Source organism: Solea solea, chromosome 21 (assembly GCF_958295425.1).
Source record: "Solea solea chromosome 21, fSolSol10.1, whole genome shotgun sequence".
Classification (NCBI taxonomy): domain Eukaryota; kingdom Metazoa; phylum Chordata; class Actinopteri; order Pleuronectiformes; family Soleidae; genus Solea; species Solea solea.
The window spans coordinates 9,512,247-9,538,264 of NC_081154.1; the positions used below are offsets into that span (position 1 = coordinate 9,512,247).

At 41.4% G+C, this 26,018-nt stretch overlaps 3 protein-coding genes across 3 annotated transcripts in view; 1 reads left to right on the forward strand and 2 right to left on the reverse strand.

Moving 5' to 3' along the window:
* Positions 1-7,344: 7,344 nt before the first annotated feature.
* twnk (twinkle mtDNA helicase) lies at positions 7,345-11,590 on the reverse strand. The gene is made up of 7 exons (XM_058620175.1): positions 11,523-11,590; positions 10,669-11,329; positions 9,708-10,410; positions 9,102-9,342; positions 8,791-8,898; positions 8,542-8,683; positions 7,345-8,199 (listed from the first exon to the last, which is right to left on the reverse strand). The coding sequence occupies exons 2-7, from the start codon at positions 11,302-11,304 to the stop codon at positions 7,843-7,845; spliced, it is 2,187 nt and encodes a 728-aa protein (XP_058476158.1). The 5' UTR covers positions 11,305-11,329; positions 11,523-11,590; the 3' UTR covers positions 7,345-7,842.
* Positions 11,591-11,816: 226 nt separating this feature from the next.
* mrpl43 (mitochondrial ribosomal protein L43) lies at positions 11,817-14,044 on the forward strand. Its single transcript, XM_058621199.1, has 3 exons — positions 11,817-12,083; positions 12,890-12,996; positions 13,445-14,044. Exons 1-3 carry the CDS (start codon positions 11,953-11,955, stop codon positions 13,663-13,665), a joined length of 459 nt encoding a protein of 152 aa, XP_058477182.1. The 5' UTR covers positions 11,817-11,952; the 3' UTR covers positions 13,666-14,044.
* A 953-nt stretch (positions 14,045-14,997) lies between these two features.
* Positions 14,998-26,018, reverse strand: part of sema4gb (sema domain, immunoglobulin domain (Ig), transmembrane domain (TM) and short cytoplasmic domain, (semaphorin) 4Gb) — a 29,748-nt gene continuing 18,727 nt past the window's right edge. The window contains exons 9-15 of the mRNA XM_058621198.1: positions 24,597-24,772; positions 23,176-23,314; positions 22,856-23,078; positions 22,492-22,607; positions 21,978-22,132; positions 19,884-19,945; positions 14,998-19,332 (exon numbers count right to left, since the gene is read on the reverse strand). Coding sequence (XP_058477181.1) covers positions 18,383-19,332; positions 19,884-19,945; positions 21,978-22,132; positions 22,492-22,607; positions 22,856-23,078; positions 23,176-23,314; positions 24,597-24,772 — 1,821 coding nt within the window. The 3' untranslated portion in view covers positions 14,998-18,382. The remainder of the gene's footprint in view (positions 19,333-19,883; positions 19,946-21,977; positions 22,133-22,491; positions 22,608-22,855; positions 23,079-23,175; positions 23,315-24,596; positions 24,773-26,018) is intronic.

Here is a 26,018-nt window from a genome sequence, read left to right on the forward strand (position 1 = left end):
TTAATTTTCATAGAGCTCAGATTCATTTCCAAGGAAATTGGATTTACTGAATTGGCTGACTTTGTGAAGCTGGTGGGGCTCCAGCAATCAGGCCTGATGGGGATGAAGGGAAATTGTCCCACACTTATCTGAAGAGTCTGAACAGTAATTGATAATTGTGTATGTGCGTGTGTGTGTGTGTGTGTGTGTGTGTGTGTGTGTGTGTGTGTGTGGGTGTGACTCCCTAAATCAAACCTCTGAGTATGCCCTTTGCCACTCCAGCACTGGAACATTGTGTTCCCACTGCTCCCTGCTCCTGGCTGGGCCAGAGCGTGCATGCCCAAGATGCCAATCGTTGCCCAAAGCAGCAAACCCATATGCAATTATGCTGTGTTGGCAGATAATGGCCTCCCCATCTGTATCCACTGCGAGCTTTATTTTATTCAGAAACATGCCGGATGGAAAGGTAATTGTTCAGTGACGCTGCAGCTCATTTCTCTCAGAGATGGCCTGGCTGGATATCTGCTGTTTGAGAGTCCATTTCCTGCATGTGAAACTGCACTGCATCCATCGTGATACATGGTAGGCATATGCATAGAGGAAGCCAGGAAAATAAGTTTCTCAAGGTTTTCCCAGCTGTGCTTTAATGGTACCCATGTACAGACCTGATATTCCCATTTGTGCACTTTGTGTTTGATTTATATGACATACTGTATTTTTAGCAAAGAGCGCACCACATTTCACAGTTCTCTCCTTGAGTCACTGAATTAGTTTTACCCTGTGTATCTGCTGTGAGAAGCCCCTCATAAACAGTATGTCAAAGGAGGTAAAAAAAAGACAAATAAAAACATTGCTTTTCCTTATCTTACCTAATCTTACCTATTCACGCACGTAGATATGTGAGACACGACCATGCAAGTGTTGTCTGTAGCACCATTTTCACAGATTCAGGTTTTGATATTTGGCAAATCTGTCATTTAAAATGAGTTTGCTGTTGTGTAAAAAAAAAAGCTCCAGATAACAACAGCGAGGAGAGGATGCAGGAAGCAGCAAACTTTGCTGTAATGTCTGTCTGCTGACAGGTCATAAATTAATTTCCACAGAAGCTGCAGAGTCAGTATTTTTATTAATTCATTCATATCAAAGACTTGAATAGCGGGTGCTGAACAGAGCACTTGGCGTTTATGCTTCTCAAGGACAAGCCAATCATGAACATGTGTTGTAACAATCACTAACGGTCTACACACGTGTCCCCTCTCATGTCTTTGCTAATCTGCAGGAGGCAGATGGTGCTCATCAGTGACGAGCGATGTCTTTCTTCTCATTCAGTTATTGGCCACAATCCTTTAATCAGAACACGTCATTTGATGTGAATATTAAAACTGCTGGCTTGAGCCGCGGTGTGCCAAAGACTCCCTCAGCCACCTAATATCATGTCAAGGGAATTGTTTCGTCACTTTGGTTCCCAATTTCAAATGTTGTCCTTTTAGAAATTGATTAAAATGTGCAATATGTCATGTCTTATATCCACTTTTGTTGGTCCCAGAGAAACGGTATGATGATATTTTAGAAATGACACCTACTTTGTTTTACTTTACAGGATAATGCACTGTGAAATAATCAGCTTAATGCTCACCCTGATGATGCTTCAGTTAGCTGCCGCACTGGGCAGCCACTGGCCCTGGACGTGGATGGTGAGTGTGTGCACACAGCCTGGGAAGATTAGGCAGAGAGGGGCCCTCCTTTGAAGGCGGCCATGCAGACAGTTAATTTGAGAGTGAATTAGCATTTTCTTTGGCCTGGCCGTGGAGTACGTCTGGTTGGCTGCGTGGGCAAAGCCGCCTCTATCTCCTATTCTTTTTCAGTCTTTCCAGCTCTCTTAAGTGAATGAAATTCAAGTCTGGTATGACATGCTGGAGCCCCGCCAGGAGCCCCACTTATCCTCAGTGTGGGACGCCAAGTCTGACCACTCACTCGACAGGAATGAGGCCCCTCCACTCATTAAAAACAGAGATGGCTGCTTCTCAAAGCCTCATTTAACAGTTTCATCATCACCTCAGAATCCACTTTTCGGACCACAACCCAACACTCTCGTCGTTTAACACCATAATTAAGCCCTCTCTGTCACACCAACTCCCAGCTAATTTGACCTTTATACATTTTCCAGGATGCTGGAACGGCTAAGTAAGACAATACGCCCCTCTTCAGTCCCTTCACAACTCATGAATAGCCTTAGCACACTTGTTAAGGGAATATTAAGCCTCTCGGTGCTGTGTTTGGCTGGATCTCGGTGTTACATAAACCCCAGGCCCCACTGGTGTCACCCTTAAGATTTTCACTTCATGTTCACAAGGCAGAACGTGGCGGGATGAGCACACAGACAAGACAGGTGTCTACAGGACAACCTGCTAATGTTACATGACAGTTCAGCATTTGAGACAGTGGCAAGAATGACTGAGGAGAATCGGGGGGGGGGCAGTGGAAGAAGAGATGATGCCTGCAGCAATAAATGCTTGATGAGTCTGTAAATTAACTTTTCATCCACAGTTAAGCACAACATATATATTTTTAAAGGGCCCTGTTCTCATTCACTCCACTCAGCTAATTCATCTAAATCCAATATTCACCCTCCACCCCACTCGTGAGGGAAAGATCTGCTTCTTCTCCTGCTAACTTTATAAGCCAGCAGCTATTTGGTGTTAGACAGCTTGCGTACGGTTGGCCTTTAGAGCTCTCTCATCTACGCATAAACAAATAAAATCAGTTTTAATAACTAACTGCCGGCTGCGACCCACATGACACTATTATGAGAGCAGTGTTTGGGGGCAAACCAAAGCAGTAAAACCACAGGAATGAGCTAAAAGATGCTATTAACCCCTTTGGAGCAGCAGAGTTGGATTAAAAAAAGGTTTGTGCCTCCTTGCATGTCATGTGATTCATCAGGTATTAATATTAGAAATGAGTATTTGGAAATATGTGACCAAAGCTGCATACTAATAGGTCATGTGATAACAGTAAAATGTGTGACTAAACAAGACAGTCCAAGGAAGTCAGTTACATGTAGCTGAAAGCTCCAGAAACAGAAATTGAATAACATGAATAATACACATTCAATGTACTATAATGTAATGTGTATTTTGGAATTATTAAAACCTCTTTATTGTCAACTTGAGTCAACAGGAAATAGCAAAACTACAACAAATAAAAAAAAACAGCAGTTTAACTTAACACAAGTTGACACATGTTCAAAGGGAGTGGGAAGATGTCTAGACTTATCAAATCCCTCCCCTTCTCCCTTATTTATATTATATGTTTATCCTGCTTTGTGCTCATACTACTAATAATAATTATAATAACATTAATTAAATAATTACATAGAAAAGGACATAGACAAATGGACCAAACAAAAACTAATAACCAAGTTAAACTGAACAGAATTTAATAAATAAATGGATCCTCAGTAACATAAATAGTATATATCAACATATGTAAATAAAGAAATGAATTAAAGTTATCTAAAGCGAATGGGAAAGTGGCACATAAGATGTATAGCAGGATGTTTAGTTTGTTTATTTTAAGCTATGTTCAGCTGTCCCTGCGAACAATAAAGTAAATACAGAGAAGAAAATCAAGTGCCTTTTTAGCTTTGAGTACTCAGTGTTCATCGAGAAGGAAATAAAATAAAATGCTGTGCCAAAATGAATCAGGGTTCTCGAAACAGGACACGGCACAAATGTGAGTTGACAAATGAAATGCAGATGACACTGATAAACAGAACTTCCAATACTTCTTGAGATTAACTGAAAACTGCTCAGTTTAGCCGTTTCTGCTCCTCAAGTTTGATTATATATCCATTGTCTTAAAATAAAATATGATGTCATTTTTTCCCCCCTTTCCTTTTAAGTAGGATCAATTAGTTGATGTTGTGCATATGTCTTGAGCATCATTATCCTTAAGCTAAAACATCAGCCTTCTCCTGGTCTGGGAGCACAGAGGGGAGGGTGTGCACATGGTTATTAATATACACAGTGGCAGACACACTGTTGGGTAATGTGGGTCAAATGTGCAAAGTGCACGTGAGTAAGTACAGTGAACTACCCCCCACTCCTGCGTACTAACACTGAGGGGATGTTATAGCAGGTTGAATCAGCCTCCACTCTGAAAGCACCTCGAGTCTGACTGGAAGCATCATGAGTCCTCTGTGTGCTCGAGAAATAAAGCACAATGGGAATGGCATTACTTATAATACTTCTGTGTCTGATGATCAAAGCACTGCAAGGACCGCGTACAAATAGGCTGCTGTGTTTCATTTCCCCCACTTTAAAGGAGCAGAAATGTTGCCGTGCCCGGCTGCAACTGTAAAGTGAGTGACAGTGTGCCGCTGAACTTGTTCTACATACTCATTGAGCCACTGCATGCTCTCAATGTTCTCCCAGCATGTTCTGCCACACTTTCTATTTTAATGTCAGTCTGGGTCGAATCAGATTCTCACTGAGTCTTGAAGTAGATAAAATTGGGGTTAATCAAGCAGGACAAAGGAAAATGTCTTCCAGTTTACGTCGGTCCCCAAAAAACACATTTAAACCTCTGCGAGTTAGAGCAAAGTGAATAAAACCTGCTGGTATTTTCAGTGTTGTAATGCAGTTTTGAAATCCTGCGCACTCTTTATGTCTCACCTGCTCAACAATTAAGCTTGACAGGTTATTCATGATTTTGGAAGAAGCAGCTGGCAAAACAAATCCACTGATTGCCTACAATAAATGATAAGTGGATGTGTTTGTCCCACGAGTGTTTGTCCTAGAACCAACACACACCACAGAGGACACCAGTGTGTGTGGACTTTAAACGCCTTTCTTCACTGTTCCATGCAATAAATAGCAGAAGTTCTAACACACATAGAAAAATGTGGGGACAAAGCAAACACTTCCTGACCTTGGACACACAGGGAAGTGCACTAATATGTTTTAAATGAATCATTTGATAATACGGGAAGTATCAGTTTTATTCAGTTGCTTTAAACCGTTGCTTTATATTTTGCATACAAACAGTGAAAAAGGTAGCATTCTTCTCATCAAACAGCAAAACAATTAACTGTAATACTCAAATGAAGATGTATGCTCTAATTAAGACACTATTATATCAGCCTATTTTGGTTGTTGAGTGAAGTCTCTCTGCAACACTGGAGTCCTCGGCTTATTAACTCTGGAGACTGGGGGTCTTCAAATTACCAACAGACTTGGTTGAATAGTTGACATAATGAGAGGCGGCTAATGGGGCAGAGAGTTATGCATGCATGTCATCATCAACAGTGCTGGGAGCAGCTGGAACCTCAATTTTTTTTTGTTATACTGTTATGCCTGGGTTTTGCTTTCTTGTTCGTTGAATCCGTTCATAGGGCAGATCCATGTCTAATGGGGACATGTGATCATGATGTTTTCAGATATTTTAAAAAAACAGGGTTTTTGCCTCATTTGATCCACATCCTCTCATATCCCGTAGCCTTTTGATGAAGTGGAATTCCTTTGGTCTCTGCACAATTGGTTTCCGTAATGATTAAGAGCTGCGTAGCTCAAGTTGTTTTTATCTCCTCCTCTTTCCAGATGGCAACTATTTGAATAGGCATGCACGGCACTGATCAGTACATGCTTTAAAAAAAAAGGCATTCAGTTTTGTACTTTTGTACAGCGTTTAGTAAAAGAGGGACAAGATGAAGCTCAGTACTGTATAACAGAGAGCTACAGAGTGTAAATATGCATTTCTGTGTTTTTCTTCTCCTGAAAGCTGGCAGGCAACAGAGCCAACATCATCTGAGTGTAGCGATGCCTCCACACACAAGGAGCCCTATTCAGAGGCCTCAGCAGCCATACTCCACACCCACAATCAAGAGGACACACAGACCCATCAAGCGCACAGCCTGTAGCCATTAGGGATAAAATGTGTACTTACAAAGCAGTAAAACATTAAAGCATTAAGCCATAAAGGAAAGTTCAGGGGAGAGAAGATAAAGCTTGGAGGAGAAAACCTTGTCAATCATCACATCACTGTCTCCTTCCTGCAGTGATTTGTGTTTTTCAAATACCCAGGAATTGTCCCTGCAGTTAAAAACAATATTTAACAGTTTCAGCTATCCAAGGACCTCGGAGGTCCACATGCCATTTGTAAACTGAGTCCGGTGCCAATAGTTTCCCCTGCACTGGTCTGTCGGAGACAGAGCCAGCAAAGATCTCGGAGGCAGACAGACGGGCCACACTCACTGTGAAGTCTGCTCTGGGGCAAACAATGATGGAAAAGTCAATAAATAGAAAAGTTAAGTAGAAAATCTCTGCATCGGCCATCTTTTATTTGATATTCCATGCCTCGTGTTAAAGGTTTATTTCAGATTCCATAAATGAAAATGTCATTATCGGCTTTATTTGTATAGCACATTTCATACACAAGGGCAACTCAACGTAATAAAAATAAGTAATAAAAAGAACGAAAGAAAACAAAAAGTGGATATGAGCAGCATAAAATAATAATTTATTCATAGACATATGAGAAAAGCAGTGTTTTTAACCTGAAATGTTCACATTTGGTGCTGATTTCAGTTCCTCTGGTAGTTTGTTCCACAACGACTAAATGCTGCTACGCCATATTTGGTCTGAGGTCTTACACGGTAAATGTCTCTCATTGTGAGACAAGATTCATTCAGTCTAGATGCCAAATCATCAGGCACATTCATATTGCCACAATGATTTCTTCTCCTTTCTATCATAAAACTGAACTTTTCCTCCGTGCAGCTCGATGCAGTGCAGGCTTCCTCACCTCGCTCTAAAAGCTGCTGATCCTACATGTAACCCTACACCACTGTATGCAGGCAAGGCAAGGCAGGGCCAAGGATTTTTTACACATGAAATATTCATGTGAAGATGTTTTGAAAGACACTTTGCATTTACTAAAAGTCACTCTGGTCTAAATAATGGATCGTGTAAAGCGACACCGGAGAGGGTACGGCCTCAAAACAAAGCACCAGGCAGGTGCATGAAAACCATCGAGCGGCATCACCGTTGTAAAATGAAAACTGACTTGTGATTTGGTGAGGCCTCACATTTAATGAAATCAAGCACATGGCATGTCCATCCAAGTACTATACAATAGTACAACTGATTGTTTTTCTTGCTGTGGACAAATGTAATCTGATGATCTCAGGGGGCCCATTCTGACCCTTCTGCTCAGCGGCCCTGACACAAGAAAATTTGTGAGTTAAATAATAAATAATAAGGGCAGTAATATTTACTGTCAGCTCCTTTATTGAGCAACCTGCCTCATTTATGTCAGACACTGCCCCCTGCTGCCTACAAATTAAAATACAGCCCAAAGGCCACATTTTAAGTCTTTTTATATTTATTTATTTTCATAAAAGCAGCTCATTAATTTGACAATGTGATTGTGTTTTTACCATCAAACACAAGAATTACCATGAAAACAACGGCTCCACAGCGTGTCACAGTATATTTTGAAATTGAAGAATAAGTCGAGCAGGATTTTATCAACACTTCAGTTCAGTTCAGTCAGTAAGTACAGTACAGTAAGTACAAGTACATCACAGAAAAGCTTAGAAACTGTACACAAGTTGATGAACACTTTACCGTCATTATTTCACATTCTGCTTTCCAAACTCCTTGTGCGATGAAAATACTCTTTAGTAATCTTAATCAGTATTTGCCACTGGCAATTACAACCAATACAGTAGATTAGAAACAACAAGCAACGCATTCTCACAATACGCTGTATGTTTAGCTTAATTGTAACCGTATATTATGCATATAAAACAGTTTTATTTATACAAACAGAAAAGAAATTAACAAATTATGAATGCAGTGTTTACTTTCCAGTAGCCGGATTCTGAGCAAGTTGTCGAGTCTTTGTTGTTTTGTTTGTTTTGTTTGGCTTCTCCGCCTTCTCCTTCTTGACTTCACCCTTCTTCACTACCACCTCACCCCCTTCACTCCCCTCATTCCCCTCACTCCCCTCTTCCTCTGACTTGGAAGGGACTTTCCGCAGCTTGTGTTTGCCTTTGGCAGGAGCTGAGAAGGTGAGCGAGGACTTGAGGAAATCCAAGGGGAAGATGCCCACATCTCCATCAAAACGGTTCTTGGTCACCTGTAGGGACCTACGGCCAGGACACGTCACCAGCTTCTTCTCTTGTAAAATGAGAACATTGTCTGCTTCTTGGCTGGCCTGGGGGAGGGGGGATTGAATAATGAGACATGTTTTGATTATGTCAAACATCTACAGTTAGTAGTAAAATAAATGCAGCAGTGGTTCATTTAGTCTTATCTTCAGCTAACAACATTTTGGCTTCAAATTAAATCGACTAGAGACACATCTCGATTTGTGCTCAATAACTATGCAGTGAATGAATGTTTTTCAACTGATTGGATATGTTGTTATTTCTTTAATCCAATCCCAATGACCTCATTTTTTGTACACACAAAAGACCAAAATATACAAAAAACATTACTTAAGTTATAAACACGAAAAGTACAGTGATTGATTCATTACTTTTTCCTAAACGTTTACCTTGGCAGAACCAAAAATCGATGCTGTTTGCAATTCACGGTCATCCTCCTCTTTCCTGGGGTGAATGATCAGAGAGACGTGGCAGCTGGAGTTTGTGGCAAACTTCCTGAATGCCCCAACAATGTGGTCCTGAACGGCAAACCTGGGTCACACGAACCATCAGATTATGTCCACATTTGTCACAAACAGTGCACCTTTTAAAAGAACTGCACCTAATGAAGCAAAATGTTTCCATTTGTCTTGACTCACTTGTCTACTGAGAGGTTTTCCTGCCCCATCATGAACTGCAGGTTGTCAATTACCACATGGTTTATGTCATAGAGGTAAACGGCATGTTCCATGGTGTCCAGCACTGACCTATGGAAAAAAAGATTTAAGATTGAAGAAGGGTAACATCAGATACTTGACCATGCTAACTAATACATACAGACTTATTTAAATGAAGTTATTCATACCCAAAATTCACATTTTATCTCATACTACTCCACTGAATGATGTGTGCACACTATATGTAAAGAAAATACACCTGACCGGACTACTAGAGCTGTGGCAAACCTTACTTGATGTTCTGCTGCCCATGAAAAGTCATAAAGTAGAGAGGCAGCTCTTCAAACTTGTCTGCCCAGAAGTCGTACTGCTCCAGGTTCTCCTCCAGCCTCTGCATGGCAAACTGTGTCAGCATGATCTTAGCCAGACGCACGTTGTTGATCTCAAAGCTGCCCCATAATGTGTTGACGCCCTGCATGCAAAGGTCCAGGGCAAACTCACTGATGAAGGTAGTCTTTCCACTGCCAGTAGGACCTAGTAAATACAGAAACATTCATATATATTAAGATAAACTATAACATAAAGGTATGACTTGGATAATGTACTAATATGTACAACTTCTTTAATTCAAACTTTGGTACAAAGCCAAGCCTTCCGGCTCCAAATTAATAATTTTTCAGGACAGATTAAAAATAAACTTTGGGCCACTGTCTGTAAACATTTTGGTGATTTGGTCACTACTTCTTTGTTTGTTAATGTAAAAATAGTGACTAATGAAGTCTTAATATTATATGACGAATGTTGTTTTCATCACTATTGAATACATACAAACCTACTTGGGATTTCTTGAGGAACACACACACACAAAAAAGGAATTACAAAACTATATTTCCTAATACCTGTAAACACAGTCAGCTCCCCCTTGCGGTGTCCCTTCAGGATGCGGTTGAGCTCTGGAAACCTTGTCCACTTCACTCCAGCAACCTGGTCTGTGTTCAGCAGCTCCCCATACACATCCTCTCTGAGTTGCTTAAATGAAACAATGGACTTATGGGCTGCTGGGATGGAGCTTTTGATGATGCGACTCAAGTTTTTTCCTTGGGCCAGTGCCTCTACGGGACATGGCCGGTACTCTCCAGGACGCACCAGAGAGCAGCGCCTCAGACCGAGCTTGCGTGAAAAGATCTTTGACGCTTCCCAGGAGCGAATGTCTCCTCCCAGCCACAGTGTCACTCGCTTGAACTGTTCTAGATATGGCAGCAGAATCGGAGGAAGGCAGCTGACCCCACGTGGAAGAGCAACACTGGGTAGTCCTGTGGCCTGACTCACAGCCAGAGTGTCCATTTCACTACCAGTCAGAACTACCTCAGAGTCCATACGGCCCACCAGGTGGAGGCCAAACAGGTTGTGATAAGAGCCGCACTTTGGGACTGTAGCTTCAGTATAGGTGACTTTGTCAGTGTCTGTGTTTTGCGCGGAGAGGAGCTTGACCCCTTTCAAAGAGGAGTCAGGGCCACCAAACCAGGGGAAAACCAGACTCTTGGTAGGCTTAAAAAGCCTAACACCAAACTTCTTGAGTGTTGCATTAGACACTTTCGTGATCTGAAACAAAACATTTATAATCACATTTCATCACTAGACAGCAGGTGGTTCAAAAAAAATGTGGACGTGGATTTAATATATATGATAAAGACCACATTGCTTTTGAAAAAGTGGACAAAAGTGGTCATATATTAATTTAAATGTCATCTGGTATGCAAGCATGCAGCAGCTATGATACTATACACATATTTCCCTCAACTCATCTCTAAAGCTGATTCAATATCAAGCACTTTATCACTAATTTGCACTCAATAGTACCTGGAACATGGTTTTAATCAGCAGGGCTTCATCCTCCGAGACATCACTGAATGGAACAGAACTGGACCAGATCCTCTGCACCTCCCACAGTTCCCTCTCCCTCTCATCCTGCTCCTCTACAGTCTCTGGATATCCCAGGAGCACGTGGGGACTGAGAAAGTCTTGTTCTTCCTTCTGCATCACCTCCAGACAATCCTGAAGATCCTCCCAGCTCCCTTCCACCAGAGTGTCCTTGCAAAGAAACTGCCCAGTGGTTTTGTCAATGAATAGGGAGAAGCTGTCCTTCCTGTCAGACAAATTGATGAAGATGCTTGGGATGTGGAGGCAGCTGTAGCCATCGTGGAAGACAATCTCTTTAGAGCGTATGTACTGTTTGATTTCTGTGATTGTGGTGGGACTCACAGGGAAATCGACAGTGGATGTGGCATCCTTTTTTAATGTCCTGGTGCCACTTAGTGCCAGGAAATAGCGTGTGCCCCATAGCCTTTGAACAGAAGGAGCCTGAGAAGGCCTATGAGTGAGTCTGTGACTGAGAAGTCTCAAACACAGGGATGAGAAATGTCTTTGGTGGAGAAACATTGGGTCTGCCGCCTGCAGGACACAGGTGGTGCCCTTCAGTAGCAGGTTTCTCCACATCTGTTGTCTGTTTAGGACACTGAACCTGCAACAAATATGACAACATCAAGACAAATCAGAAGTATAACATGCAACATTCTTGAATGACCCCACTAGAAAGGACATACATACAACAACATACATAACATTAGCGTGGGGGAGTGATCTGACCTCTGTGTATTCATGATCATAATCATGAATACATAGAGTTTAACAATAATACGTTTAATAATTATTACCTAAATGCACTTGCTGGCTCTTCATGCGTTCATGTTCCTCCATGCTCTTCAAAACCCGGGCTTTTCAGTACGTCATCAAAACAAGTCCGTAGGAAACAGACGGCGAAATAAATCGCACTGCAACATTACACATGTGTAATATTTTTTTTTTACTTAAACAAAGTGTATAAAATGTATATCAAGCAGTTTTAAAAATATGTGTATCGCCATCATCATTATTGTCACAGTCACAGTATTTTTTGTGTAAGTTTAGTATCAGTTCCATGTTTCCCTCCGGATTCATTCTGGACGGACTGCGCATCATACATGCCCGTGAAATCGTCCTCTGTGGATGTTATTGCTGTTTTTACGTTTGTCGGCAGGTTGTTTTTTGTCAAACGGTTGTGATATTAGATGAATGTTTAGTTGGTAATCAAACCGTGTTTGAAAGATGACTTCCAGGGGTACGCCGAGTCGCTTTCTGAGAAGTGTTCTTCAGAACGGACTCGGCCGCTATGTCTGCCAGCTGAAACGGATTTCTATCATCTTCTCTAAAACACACCCGAGCTCGTTGGGAGTCAGGTAAAACACCTTTGAAATTGACCCCTTTATGTTCTATTCTGTTTTCCACAGGTTTGTAGCTTTTTTAAATAACCATTTTATAGTTGGCTTATTTAGTTCGTACGTAGATTTGTTGATAATACATAGATTAACATTTTATTGTGAACACTAATAAACAGTCATGAATGTAGCATTCAGTCTTGTATAAAGTACAAGTCTTAGTAGTTGTCTTTCAACTGGAAGGTTGTGGGTTCAATTCCTGGCTCTGCTAGTCTATATGTGTCTTTGAGCAAGACACTTAACCCCATGTTGTAGCGTGTGAATGGGTATGAAAGATGGGTAAATGGCAAAACTGTAGTAAAGTAAAGTAACTCATCAAGACGAGAAAAGCTCTATATAAAGAATTACAACTCTTCTTCTTCTGATTTTATTTGGTAGTAATGAGTAACATAGTTAGGGGAAATATAGTGGAGTAAAAGTACACAATTTATTGAGGAAATGTAGTGGAGTAAAGGTAAAAGTTGCTAGAAATATAAATAACAATGTAAAGTACAGATACGTGATGGTTTCAATTAGGGCTGCAACTAAGTTATATTCATAATCGATTTATCTTTTATTATTTTCTCGATTAATCACGTAATCGTATGGTTCATTAACTTTTATGTTTTTCAAACCTTTTTGTGCAGCCAAAAGACGGTTTCACACTAGATGGATGGATTTATATATCAGTTTCACTAGATGGATGATGGATTTATATATAGATAATGTTGATAGTTTACATCATACAGAGAATGTGAGTAACTCGTGATTATCATTCTCCTTTTCAGGGAGTATATTGAAGAAGGAGTGGTGGATTATGCCAAGAAGAACCCTGGTACAGTCGTGTATGTGTCTCCTCAGACCAGCACGGTTCCCAAAATAGTTGCAGAGTATTGTAAGTACTTTTACATTTTACAGTTTTAATTTTGACTAAATCTGACTTCCTGTGTTCCTGTTTTCTTATGACAAATCATCTAATTTTGCTATGTTGAGCAAGTTGTATAATTAAGTTGATAATAGTTATGATGTGTCAAATTCTTTTACATTTGAAATACAAATAAAGATCCATTCAAACTAACCATAACATTAATAACCTGAAGCTTAAGCCTGCATATATGTACTTTATTGAACATTTTATTACAGTTGTAATACTCTTAGATACTGTAGGGGGCAACATATCACTGTTTTTTCCATGACTGCCACTGACGGATGTAGAAGTGAAATACTAGAGTACTCTAGAGGTTTCACAAGACATGTCCTAAGGTTCCTGTGTGTAGTTATATGTATTTCACAATCAGCTGTCTGATGTATGATTGACAATTTCCTCTTTTTCCTTCCTGCAGTAAACGGGAACGTGCGGGAAGAAATTGTCATCCGCAAAACGCCACAGCAGATTTCAGAGCTTTTTACTAAACTGACCAGTCAGTCTGGCTTGGACATCATTCGCATCCGCAAGCCCAACCACACAGACAGCCCAAGTATCCAGGGCCAGTGGCACCCATTCACCAACAGGCCCCCGTCAATTGGCCCCATTAAACCACAGAAGCAGCTAAATCAGAGCTAAAGTGAACCAATAGGGAAATAAATGTTAACCACTTGAATAAACCAGTCTGCGCAGGGCCAACTACTTCTCATGTTTTCAGCTGTTTTCCTTTGTTTTTCTTGGATATTTCTGCAGAAGACCCCACTGCTGACTGGGTGTTTTTTTCCCATGCCCTTTGGTCTGGTGTTGGCAGTGAAGCTGCTTGTGCCGTGCAGAACAACACATGTGCTCCCAGCTCTGAATGCCACATTTAAATAGACTTCATTTGAATCCACCAGAGGCTTGTCGGTTGGCATATTCAAAAACAGAAAACAGTTGTTTTTTTGTAATATTTGAAGATTCATGTAATAAGTGCAGCACAATAGAAGTTATTGTGAAATAAAAACATTTTTTTTGTAAATGCTGGCATCAGTGTTTAAATTTAGATTTTCTTTTAACGTGTTTGAAGACAGGGCTTAAACGGGGCTGCGGGCATTATCTGACTTAATTGCAGTAGAACTACTGTTTCTATGACAACCCTAAATAATCCAGAGTTTAAATAAACATTACAGATGTTGTGTGGTAGCTTGAGGGACGATGCTTAACCATGTCGTCCACAGAATACACACTACACGGAGTGTGTAGTCTGCAGCAGGAGCAGGAAACTATGACTCCTCCAGTGGATGATGTGATTGGAGTTCTCATTCTGTGTTCTTCACAACAAAAATAGCACACACAGCCAAATGTTGCTGATCAGAATAAAAGAAATATCAAGACATGCTTTGAGTAAACACTAAAAGCTGTCTTACATTTTAAATCAGAGTGGTTTCTCTTTCCAATTCAATTACCCAAATACTTGTGTAAGTACAACTATCAGTAGAAAATGTACATTAATATTTAAATTTTAATTTTGCATGAATTGTTTTAGGTTTAGGTCATTTATATAACTTCACATTTTATCTTGCAGTTGATTTGTAACATTTTAAATTGAAAGGTAATTAGTGAGGTGCCCCATACAATATCTGCCTCTGAAGTGTAGTCTCAGCAAGTATAAAGTAGCTGAAAATGGAAATAGCAACCTCCCAATTGCACTTAAAATAGAGTAAATGTTATTACACATTACCTGCTGCACCATTTGTCACTGCTCAGCCAAAATAAAAGACTAAATTGAGATTATTTGTTTATTATATGGTCAAATGAAACTGCAGTCAGGTGGGAGAGAGTGGTCACTGCAATGAAAACATGAAATGATTTTAAGATGTTTTTACATATCTTCATTTCTCTATAACTAGTTACATTTATCAGAGCCACTGTGCAATCCCCAGTGGGGACTCGCGCAGCCTGACCCACGCTCGGATGTTAAAGCCTCTAAATAAAGATGCTGTTGCCAAGTTACAAGCCCTGAACAGGGTCCTAAAAACATTTTTCTTACTTCAAATGAAGGAGCTTATGGTTTACCTCTGCGGTTGTGCATGTAAGCGACCGTGTGGTCATGTGAGCCGTACTCCCACTGGACGACAGAGGTGTTGCACAAGCTATAAACAGCTGGTCTCTTGAGAATAGGATCCAGTGTGAACATGTTTCACATAACTAATTTCCTGACCTCCCCTATTGACAATTAAAATTGTCCCCGAGCCGAAAGTGATTATTAAAAAAAAAAACATTTACACAAATGCAAATAATCATTTAATGAATGCAAATAAATAAAGACATGGGATTCAACATAAAAGCTCTGTCTTTATCTTAGGGTGGTTTAACTATTTGACAAAAAAAGCAACAGTGTCATTTCCACCAAGACCTCATAGGTTAAGTTCATTATCTACATCAGAAAGCTGTACAGAACCAACTAGATGGAAAGTGTCACAGTTCACAGGGGGTGTACTACAAAGTTTTCATGTAAGAACAGTGCAAATTGCAAAACTACACCAATTCCTTTGGCCAACACTTAAAGAAATAATCTACATCTACTCTACTATTTGTAGCTTGCATATTAAATCAGCAGGAATGCAAATACTGTTACAGAATCTGCTAAAAACAAGTGCTTCGTTGTGGGGTTGTGTACAGAAACATGAACGTGAGACTGGCAGCCAACGCGTTATTGATTTTACCCCATGGACTATACTACACAACACATTTGAGAGCCATTGCTTATTGTAAACAGATTGTCCCTTGAGTGATAATGAAGCAGCAGCAGCAACAATGGTTGCAGATACAGATGAAGCGTCCATTGTTCAACACTTGGGGAGGAGGAAAATCAGGGGAGCTTTATTAAATGCACAGTACAGCAAGAAGAAAAACTCAGTAGGGCCCATAGACTGTAATTAAAGATTGACTCAGTCTCCCGCTTTCATAACAAACCCCTGTTGTGAAGCCTTGAAAGTCTTGATTTTACTGGTGCTATTAAAAGTTTTTGCACCTGGAAATTCACATCACCTCCTACCAGGCACCAATTGAATGACGCCAGCTGTCAATCGCATTGGTGTCCACTTATATGTGCCATTTCCCCTCTAAATGGGAACATCATTTTCAAAATCGACGTCATGTTCTATCGAAGAAGACCTGAAACTGGTGATTTGAGATCGTTAACTCCTCAGGAGAATGTTTTCTGAGGCTCTTTTCTTTTTACTAGACTTCCATTCCAACAGAGTTCTTTTTGTAACCAGCGGAATTTCCCTCCTGGTGGCTATTAAAAATATCTTGTTTCTGCTGATTTGGCCTCATCCAGCGAAACAGGAAGACTTTGTCCAAATTGAATATATGTTCTATGGTAGAAATTGCAATCATACTTCCGGTGATTCACATCAAACCTATTATTGAGCATGTATCAAAAAACAGACTGTGATGCCACTTCAGTTATAAGGAGAAACTCACTTACAGTCACTTAATGCTCGAGACTCTATAGGCTCCTTTAATTATCCAGACGGCATCATATTCTCCATCAATGAAGTTTTGACAAGAAGAAGATGACAAAAACCTCCAAGTTGCTGCCGTTTATTCATCACCTGTTTCCTGAATGACTAACCGGGACTTGAAGGTCAAATGTTTTCTGTCAGCCTGTACCGGCAAAGACGACAATGCTCTCTGCAAACAGACAGTGAGCTCCTGTCCTCTCCTCGTGGAAGTGAGCCAAAAGCTGCTGTTACTGTCAGTGATGCTGACAGATGCGCACAGCGAGTCACCAGCGAGAGCTGCTGCTGAGCTGCAGTGACGAGAGCTGATTGATGATGCTGCTGGAGAGACAGATCTTTATTTACCACTGACAGGTGGTACAAATTACTCATTTCAGCCACTTCTACCTGTACAGATTAATCAGGGTGCTGTTCGTCTTGCCAAAGAAAATACTGAAAGATCTGCAGATTGTGTTGTTTTGCCATTGCTCTAAGGTCAAGTAAATAACTGAGTATGCTTTAGTGAAGGTCCTCTCTACTCTGATTTGGAAACCTGCCACTGGCAGCTTATTCATGGCTGAGGACAAGCACAAATCTGTGCCTGTCATTTAATGTAGTTTTAAGGACAAGGTGAAAACCATTTTTCTCTCTTAGCAACGTCACTTTTGAAAGAATCCAGTGCCTTTTGACGTAGATGGCATGAAAGTATCTTCTTGATGACAAAATATGTGCAGGTGTTTAAGAATAAAAGAGTCAAATATAGTTAAAAAAACAAACAAAAAAACAAATCTGTAGCTAAGCATATTCTTAACAGTAGCTCATCCAAGTATGTGTGTTTCTCTGGTGAGCTCTGATCTTAAACTGAGCGTCCCTTCAGTAAACTACTCAAGCTGCTGTACACACAGTTTCAGTGTTTGCTACAGATGTTTTCTTGAGACTTGGCACAACACACTGCTACTAACAGCTGCAACGGTGATGCAGTTATTGCTATTTACATGACAACACAGAAATTAGGGAAAGGGTGGTTCAAACCAACTCTTGCACTGGAACAGAAGTGTCCTCTGAAAGTGGTACTTCACATGGGAAATCTGCCACCACAGCTGTAAAATGTAAAATGTAAAACTTGGTTAATAATAAGATATTTGTCATTGTTTAGGTTTAGTGTTGTTGTTTCTTTTTGCTATTGTTTTGCCCATAAATCCACCCAAACTGCCTAAATTAGGAGAAAATCAAGTTATTATGACCACCAGACTAGAAGGACTTGATGATACAGACTCCAGTTCTGTGACTAAGGCTGAGTCAAAACTTCCTCACCCTCCAAACAGGGAACCATGATGATCTCATGATGGAGGTATCACTTCAAATTCACAGTATTGCTTTCCACAGAGGGAAAACATTACATGGCACTAAAAATGTCCTGAACGCTCCTGAATGCATGACCACTTCTTGTCCTTTTTTTATTTTATTTATTTATTTCAACCCATTTTGTGTCTTTGCCTTTTTGTGTCATTTGACAGCCATCCTTCACAGGCCCCCAGAGTGAGAGATGACACCGAGCAGCATGAGGATTCCTCCTGATGGTTACCTCTTATACAGTAGTGCAGTCTTTGGCCAGATTTGTCACAGCTTCACTCTTCAAAATGCCAGTCTCTGGTTAGTGACAACCGTTGTTTGAGTCAAATCATGGGCCATTTATCACGGGAGACACAGGAGGTTGAACACGTCAGATCAGGTTAGGACATCACCCGCAGGTATTCAGACACTGGGTTAGTAACAGCAGCATTTGATACAGTCAATTTCACCCCACAACTCCGGGTCACAGCGTGGGTGAAGAATAAATAACTGTGGGACAAAAAGTGAGAGAAGGTGTCCTAGATAGAGCTCTCATCAGGCTGCAGGTCCAGCTGCGTGTGTTTCCTCTTCTCCAGGATCCTGTTGAGCTCCTCTGTGAAAGAGTGGTAGAGTGGCGACATGCCCTCGTCGCCCTGCCCCAGCAGCACGTAGCTGTTCCCGTTCATCTTCCTCAGAACGCTGGGCAGCGTGGCCGACAGCCCGTTAGCATAGTCCATGTTGGGAAGTGGTGGTGGCATTGGAAGAGGAGGGGCCGGGGGAGGAGTTTTTGTTGGAGACATCTCGCCTGGAACTATTTGGAGAAAGCTATCCCCGAAGGTTGTAAATGAGATGGAGCGGCGATCTTGGCGGCCATTGCAGTGGCTGGAGATGGTTTTAAGCTCAAGGTGGGAGCTCCGTTTTCTGTCAGAGGAACCCAGGACATGCAGCCCTTGATGAGAGAACTTTCGGGCCCTGGAGGCCCGTCTGGTGCAGAAGCTCACATAGAGCAGTACCACAGTCAACACCAAGCAAAGTCCTCCAAGAACTGCCACCAGAGAGATGTACACAGCCTCCATGTGTCTGTAGGCCTGGTACTCCGGTCCTGGGGGCAGTGGGGCAGGAGGAGAGGGCAGAGGCTGCTCAGTGGGGCTGCTGGTGGAGAAAACAGTGGGGCTGGTAACTGTAGTAGGATTAGTCGTGGCTGTGGGCTCCATTGGGAAGTAGGGGTCTGAGTGCACCCTGACTGTGTAAAGATAAACAAGGACGGAGACCGAGTTCTCAACAGCAAAGCAGCGGTAGGACCCGCTCTGCTGGGTGCGTGCTCCGATTATGAGGAGGCCATCTGTACCAATGCGGTAGCCAGAATTCAGGTCATATCCCTGGAGTTCTCTGCCATTTAGAGTCCAGCGTGGAGTTGCCAGGTTGGAGCGCAATTCACACTGTAGCAGGACGTCGTCACCCGTCATCACCGAACGCCTCCGATGGACCACTGAGCAGCAGAAACACAGGAAAAAAAGAGACATGTGATGGAGGTAAAAGGGAGACAGAACCGAGAGGGAGTTAACACACACTGAGAATGTGAGCCAGCGAAAATGAAGAGATGACACGCAGCAGAACAAAATGTCAGCTCACCAAGTTTATGATTTTAAAGTGCAGGTGGGCAACCTGTGCAGCTCAGCCTCTCACCATCACTTTCAATTATATTTCATAAGCCTCTTGAAATGTAGTGAGCCCCGCAATGCAGCCAGCATGACCGCCTGACCTCCAGCAAGAGAGGAACTGATTAAAATGTGTGTGCTGGGACCTGGGGGATGGGCAAGGTATGCACACCTAATAAAATCCCTTAATAGCAGCTAAGTGCTTGAGTGTTCAGGCAGAGAAAAGAAGAATTATGTGTTGGATGCTCTTCACCCCATAATCTGTGTCTGCATCTGTGTGAGTGTGTGAGTGTGTGAGAGGGGGGATGGCACTGAATTGGAGGTAAAAAAAAAAAAGGCCAGTAGTCAATGTAATGCATAATATAAGCGTGTTAGAACATACCATTTCCTGAATTCTCTTTGCAGCCTCTGGTCCCTCGCTGTACATCCTGGGTTATGTTTGACCTGAGAAAGGAGAGATTTCAAAATCATTTCCATTTCTTGAAAATGTGCTCTTCTCTCTTCGCTTCTCCAACCCAGTGAGACCAGGGACACCTCGGTTCAGTCCACGAAAGGCTAAATAAAGACGAAGCTACAGATAAAAACGCAAGACACATAAACACACATCCTAGTTTTAAATCCTTCATTTGAGCAGTCAACCTTCATAGCACCTTAAAAGAACTCAGAGCTGTCTGAAAACAATAAAACATGACGGGGCTAACACATTTAGACTGCAAAATACCCCAAAGCATCTGCAGTCAGAAGAGGGAGCAGCATACATAAATGTCTTTTTTGTACGCAGAGCAGTAAAGAATAGTAGTTAAGTAAAAATCCTGCCAGAGCTTTACTCTCTATCATACCTCTGCAACACCAGCACACTGTTCACTTCCCTTCATAGAGAGATAACAAAAATCGATTTACAAATGAAGTGGATCTTGCATGCAGTAAACCAAGGACACGTATCGGCTCTCCCATTTAACGTTGGAGTCTTTTGGTGCTTTTGGTTGTGCTGCTGCCTCAGAACGAATCCACAGGAGGGGCCGATGTGTCTGCTGTGGTGATGGAGATTAAGATGTCTGCTATTATTCATGCAGAGTGAACAAACAGTATTCATATATACATATATATATCTATATACATATAGATATATATACACATATATATGTATATATATATACGTATATATCTATATACATATATATATATACATATATATATATATATATATACACATATATATATATATATATATATATATACATATACATATATAGAGGGAGAGAGATTAGGCACAACAAGCCCAGACACAACTCAAACACACAAGATGGATGACTGACAACAAAGTTAATTCACTGGATTAAACTCGACTTCAGTGGAGTATTCACATGTCATATCACATGATATTTGTAAGTATTGGGGATCATCATCATTTTATCATTTCATGTTCAGAATATAATGCAAATTTGTGTGCAAATATTTTAATACTTTCAACATATATACACTGCAGTTCTTCTACTTTACAGCTTTGTGTTGACAGACTCGGAGATTGTCCTCCAGCACTGTAACATGTTACACAGGTTTCCTGGAAAGATCTATTTAACTTGGTGGAAGTTAAAAAGGGGGGAATAGAAAACGACTTACCAACGAACAAACACAATCTGTACTCTCTCAAACTTACATACAAATGACTACATGTTTGTGTACGAATGATTTATCGGGCCCACTAAATATAAAGTTCAATATTCAATTCAAAACCTTTATTGTCACTATACACATGAACAAAAGAACTTCTCTGTACAATAAAATGTTTTGCTCCGCTATGAACGCCGTTAGGTTTTACCCAAAGTGGATTTACCCAATTGTTTTGGGAGGCGTGGTCATTTCAAACCTTCCCAGTCCCTTTGAAATTGTCAAACAATTATTGTCAAACACAATTTGGTTGGAAGGGAAGTCAGCTGTGTTAATAAGCCTCCAGGACTGTTCTTGTGCCTTAAGAAGCAAGTAAACACCATATACAAAAGGTCATGTTGTGTCAAAAGGATTCATTTCTGTTGTAGTGTTTGTTACTTGTTTCAAAAAGAAATAACTGTTGTTATTTATTATTAAGTTATATTAAAGTTTATATTTATTATTAGGTTATTTATTATGTCGTCACTTAGAATCAACAGTTCACAATTTAATTTGACTGCAATGTAAAAAAAATCTTTATACTTCCATCCAATTTGAGAAAGGGAACGACTTTTGTTTGAAAATTCCTGAGACTTTCACCACAAAGGCAGTGAGAGGGGAAAAAAAACAATCAAGAGTGTAACAGGCAGAATGATATTTAGGGAAATATAGACTCAGGATCTCAGCCCGGGTTTCTGTCAATTGTCTGATACTAACGTCTAATGTACACACAAGTATGTGACACTGTCTAAGTCACTCTGTGCCTTTGAGTCTACGTACATCTATGTAAAATGTGCATTTGTCAGTGTGCAGGTGTTTGTTGCCTCACCTCTGTGCACGTGAGGATATTTCTACACACACCGTCCCGTCCCAGCCGCAGAACGGGTCTCTGGCGAACACGCAGTCATAACAGGAAGTGTATCTCCCACAGGCTGACATCGGTACCTGCATAACTCCAGAGTGGGAGCCAAAATAGATGCTCCGCTATGAAAGAAGAGACAAGTACTATTATTCTACTTTTAATGCATTTGTATGACTTGACCAAAAATACCCAATACTGTAGTGCATTAATCATCATTTGCTGATTGACATAGTAATTTAAAAAGGCGAGCTTTATACCACATTATATATGCAGATTGTAAAAAATGTCGAAAGTGAAATATTATATACCCACAACAAATTCTTCTTCACTGAATCGGACTGGTAAGTAAAACTCCTCTGTCACCATGTTCACACTTAACTAAAGTGCAATATATCGTGTGTAATTTGCATAATTTTAGCATAAATTTGGCATTCAAACGCTGGTTATTTTAGTGTGCAAGTTTGTCGACATGAATACGTACCAAAGCTGAGGATATGACCATGCTCTCTATGGGCTGCGGTTTCTCAAACAACTGCAACTCCTCTATGATGTGCATTTCTCCATTGATTTCAACAGCTCTGTGCAACCAGCCATCATCTGGTAAAACAGATACAACATCGTCAAGACAAGACACTCGAAAGTGCACAAGTAATTCTTGTTAAGAACAGTGTTTAAAGACCATTATCAAAACTCAACACACAATTCTTCCTCAACAAATTATTAGCGCTTTTGGCAACAAGACCGTTACACATAAACAGCTCCAGGCCACGGATTAAATAAAATATGAGGGTTTCACAACACAGAGGATCTGTGTCGTGGTCTTTTCACAGGAGTTGCTGACTTACCAGTTCCCAAAAACAGGACTGTATAAATGTTTCCATCCAGTGCTGGCTCCCTGTGCACGGCAATCTTGACATAGTTTACACTCCGCTTGAACAAGAGAGGGCGCACCCCTATTGGGTGCACCTGGCTGGCCATCAGTGGATGCCTTCTGGCGAAAGTGAGGACAATGTCCGGCAGGTCTCGAGATGAGTTGATGCCCTGGGACCTGTGTAGATCTGTTATACACTGCACGTATGAGAAAAAGAAAGTGAGACATGTTTTGTTTGTTTCTTCAAACAGAGGAAAGAGGGTTGGACATGCGGTTGTCATTGGTGAAACTCACAGATCCAGGTCTTGGCTCTGGTACCTTCCCTGTGTACTCCCTCCACTTTGAGTCCTGCACCTCGAAGTACGGCCCATCAAAAACCTTCTGTACCTCTGAAAAGGCGTATTGGCACACTGCAGAAGCTTTGATATTCTTCCTGAAAGACAATCCCGACCCCCACCCCGGGGACACATGCAGAGGACACACTCAGGATTAATGAGTCAACGTTGCATAAACACTGAGAGGTTATTGTCTGAGGAGCAACTGCCACCCAGGTCCAATTTCAAACACATCGCAGATTGTCAGTGACCACTGACAGGTGAAAAGGTAACTGGGCCACTAAGACGCCTCCTCTTTTCTCTGAAGACTATGGGTGGTAACATTTTCTCTTCGGTTTTATCCTTTGCATGGACATGCGTGGGATGGGCATCTCTGACAGGTGTGTAATTTCCCCTTTTTATCTCACCAGCTATTCACATCATCCACTCACAGAAGCTAACTATTTGTTTTGCAGAGTTTTCAGCACTCGCAGGACTAAAATACCCGCTCCCCATGAGTCATAAATAAAGCAGCCCCATTTGTGGTTTTGCAGCAGCACCTGTGAAAGAAAAGGTTTGTCCAACAGCATGACAACAGCATGAGTTGTGATTCGGGAGCCAGGTGACCCTTAATCTCAAGCCCTCGAGGTAAGATTAGTAATGGGGGAAAACTTCTGCGTCACATTCTTGGATCTATTGTGTGACCACCTCAGCCTTCAAAAAGCATTCAAGTGAGAAAAATGAGATTCGAGTGAAACCAGAATCTGTCTTCAAAAACTCAGGAGCGGTATAGCTCAGGGGCTTAGTCATTTTGAGTTTGATGCATAGTGATGACTGTTACTCACACAGGTGTATGTTTTTGAAAATGAGGCATAAAGCCAGACAAGGAGGAACAGAGAGTGAGTGAGAAAGATATACACAGAGAGAGAGAGAGAGAGAGAATGAAACGTGACAAAAATAAAGAGACCACAGCTGCTGCAGTGAACATGAGGAAAGTGACGCACAGAGGATGAGCTTGAACAACTACAAAAGAGCAGAAAAAAGTTCGAGAGAAACAGACATTACTGTACTGCTGTAATGGAATCCTCTCTATTGGAATCTGAACACCCTCGGGACAGTTTTATGCAGCATGACTCTGCAGCACATGGGCATGAACACGCACTCCAACTGCTGCCAAATATCCTACTGGCAACCTTCATCCTCTGACACTGTCCCATCAGCTCTGTTGCTTAAATTATTCAAGTTGTTGAGTAATTTCTGTTGATTAAAAATAACATTTTCATCACTACTCACTTACTTAATTCAACCTCCTCCAGACCTGATTTCTATACTGATCTCAAAACAAAATAAGAAGTCCTCTGTAATGTCCGCGGACTGGAGCAGAGGTGAATGTGGTCTTACCATTCTAGGCCAAAGATGCCATAGAAGATGCTGCTCTGAGCATCTCGACCCTGCAGCACAAACACACTGCGCAGGACGTTGAGGTGCAGCTCATACTCTGGAACTGAACACACCATCCTCGCCTTAAGAAAGGAGGTCCACTTCCTCTGCAGAGTCCTCTGTCCCCCCCAGTCATTCTGTGGACAGAGACAAAACACTGGATGAATGAGTAGGTCGATGGATGCTGAGATAAAGTCACTCTCATAGCCTGTCATACAATCACACCGACCCTCCTCCTCTCAAATGCCATGGTGACAAAATTGGCTATATTCAAAGCACAAGCATCCCCAAAAAGTATATGAATCCAATCATAACGAAGACATGATTACACACAGAGACAAAGACAGAGATTGTGTCTCGTGAAAGTGAAGCTGAAACGCTGCTCTTCTACTTTCGCCCATTTTCTCCTAATGCACGTCTGGGGCTCTGAGAGGCGATGCGGCAAGAAATCTGGACATCTTTGACTAATTAGTGTGTCGTCTCTTTGTTTATGGCTTTCTGTCGTTCAACAGAATGCTCTGCCTTCCTGAGCAAAGCAGATAAAATAAACAAAACAAACATGAATCTGTAATAAAAATGCCAGCATTATGAGCACTCCCATCAATAATACCAATGCAATTTTTTTGATACAATAGAAAGATAAAGAAAGGAAAAGCACTGCAGATGCACGGGGGATCATTTATTTTTACACAGCAAAATCTATAGAGAGCTGGCTTTGGTGGAAACTGTGCTCAGTAAAGCAGGAGTAAGATGGACGCTCCCAAGAAAACATTATTAAACAATCTTATTGAGATCAATAGCAGGTTATTATTTTTGAGGAGAGCTACAAGGACGCACGGATAGATTACAGTAAACGTCAATCAAAACAGCGCGTGGGTCACTGGGCTGTCACAACCTGAATTCAAGGGATTGCAAGAGTCAGGAATCCAAGCATAGCACTGTAAAGATATGCCTAGAGGGAAATAAACCACGGATGACCAGACTGAGTCAAATGTAATGCTGCTTTCTGATGTTATAATATAGACTATGACCGACAGCCTGTCTTTCTCAGTATGAGAAAACATGGACAATCTCAAAGTTGGAAAGTCTGCATTTGTTTAACTGAAAAAAAAGCCTGATTTAATGTCATTTACACCCCTCACTGCAAAAATAGGTCATGATCGCAGAGGAAGTCATGGAAGAGGGAAAGGGACAGCTAGTTAGGCAGCTCAAAAAATGGCGAGTGTTCAGTCGTTTTCTGGCCAGAGGCTACTGCCAGGAGCTTCACTATCAGCGGATCTGACTTCTACCAGTGTGGTGTCTCTCTGCCACAAGGGCTGAGCTGGGGACCAGCTCACATGTGCATGAGATGCTGTGGCCTACTTCAGGCTGAGTTATTACACT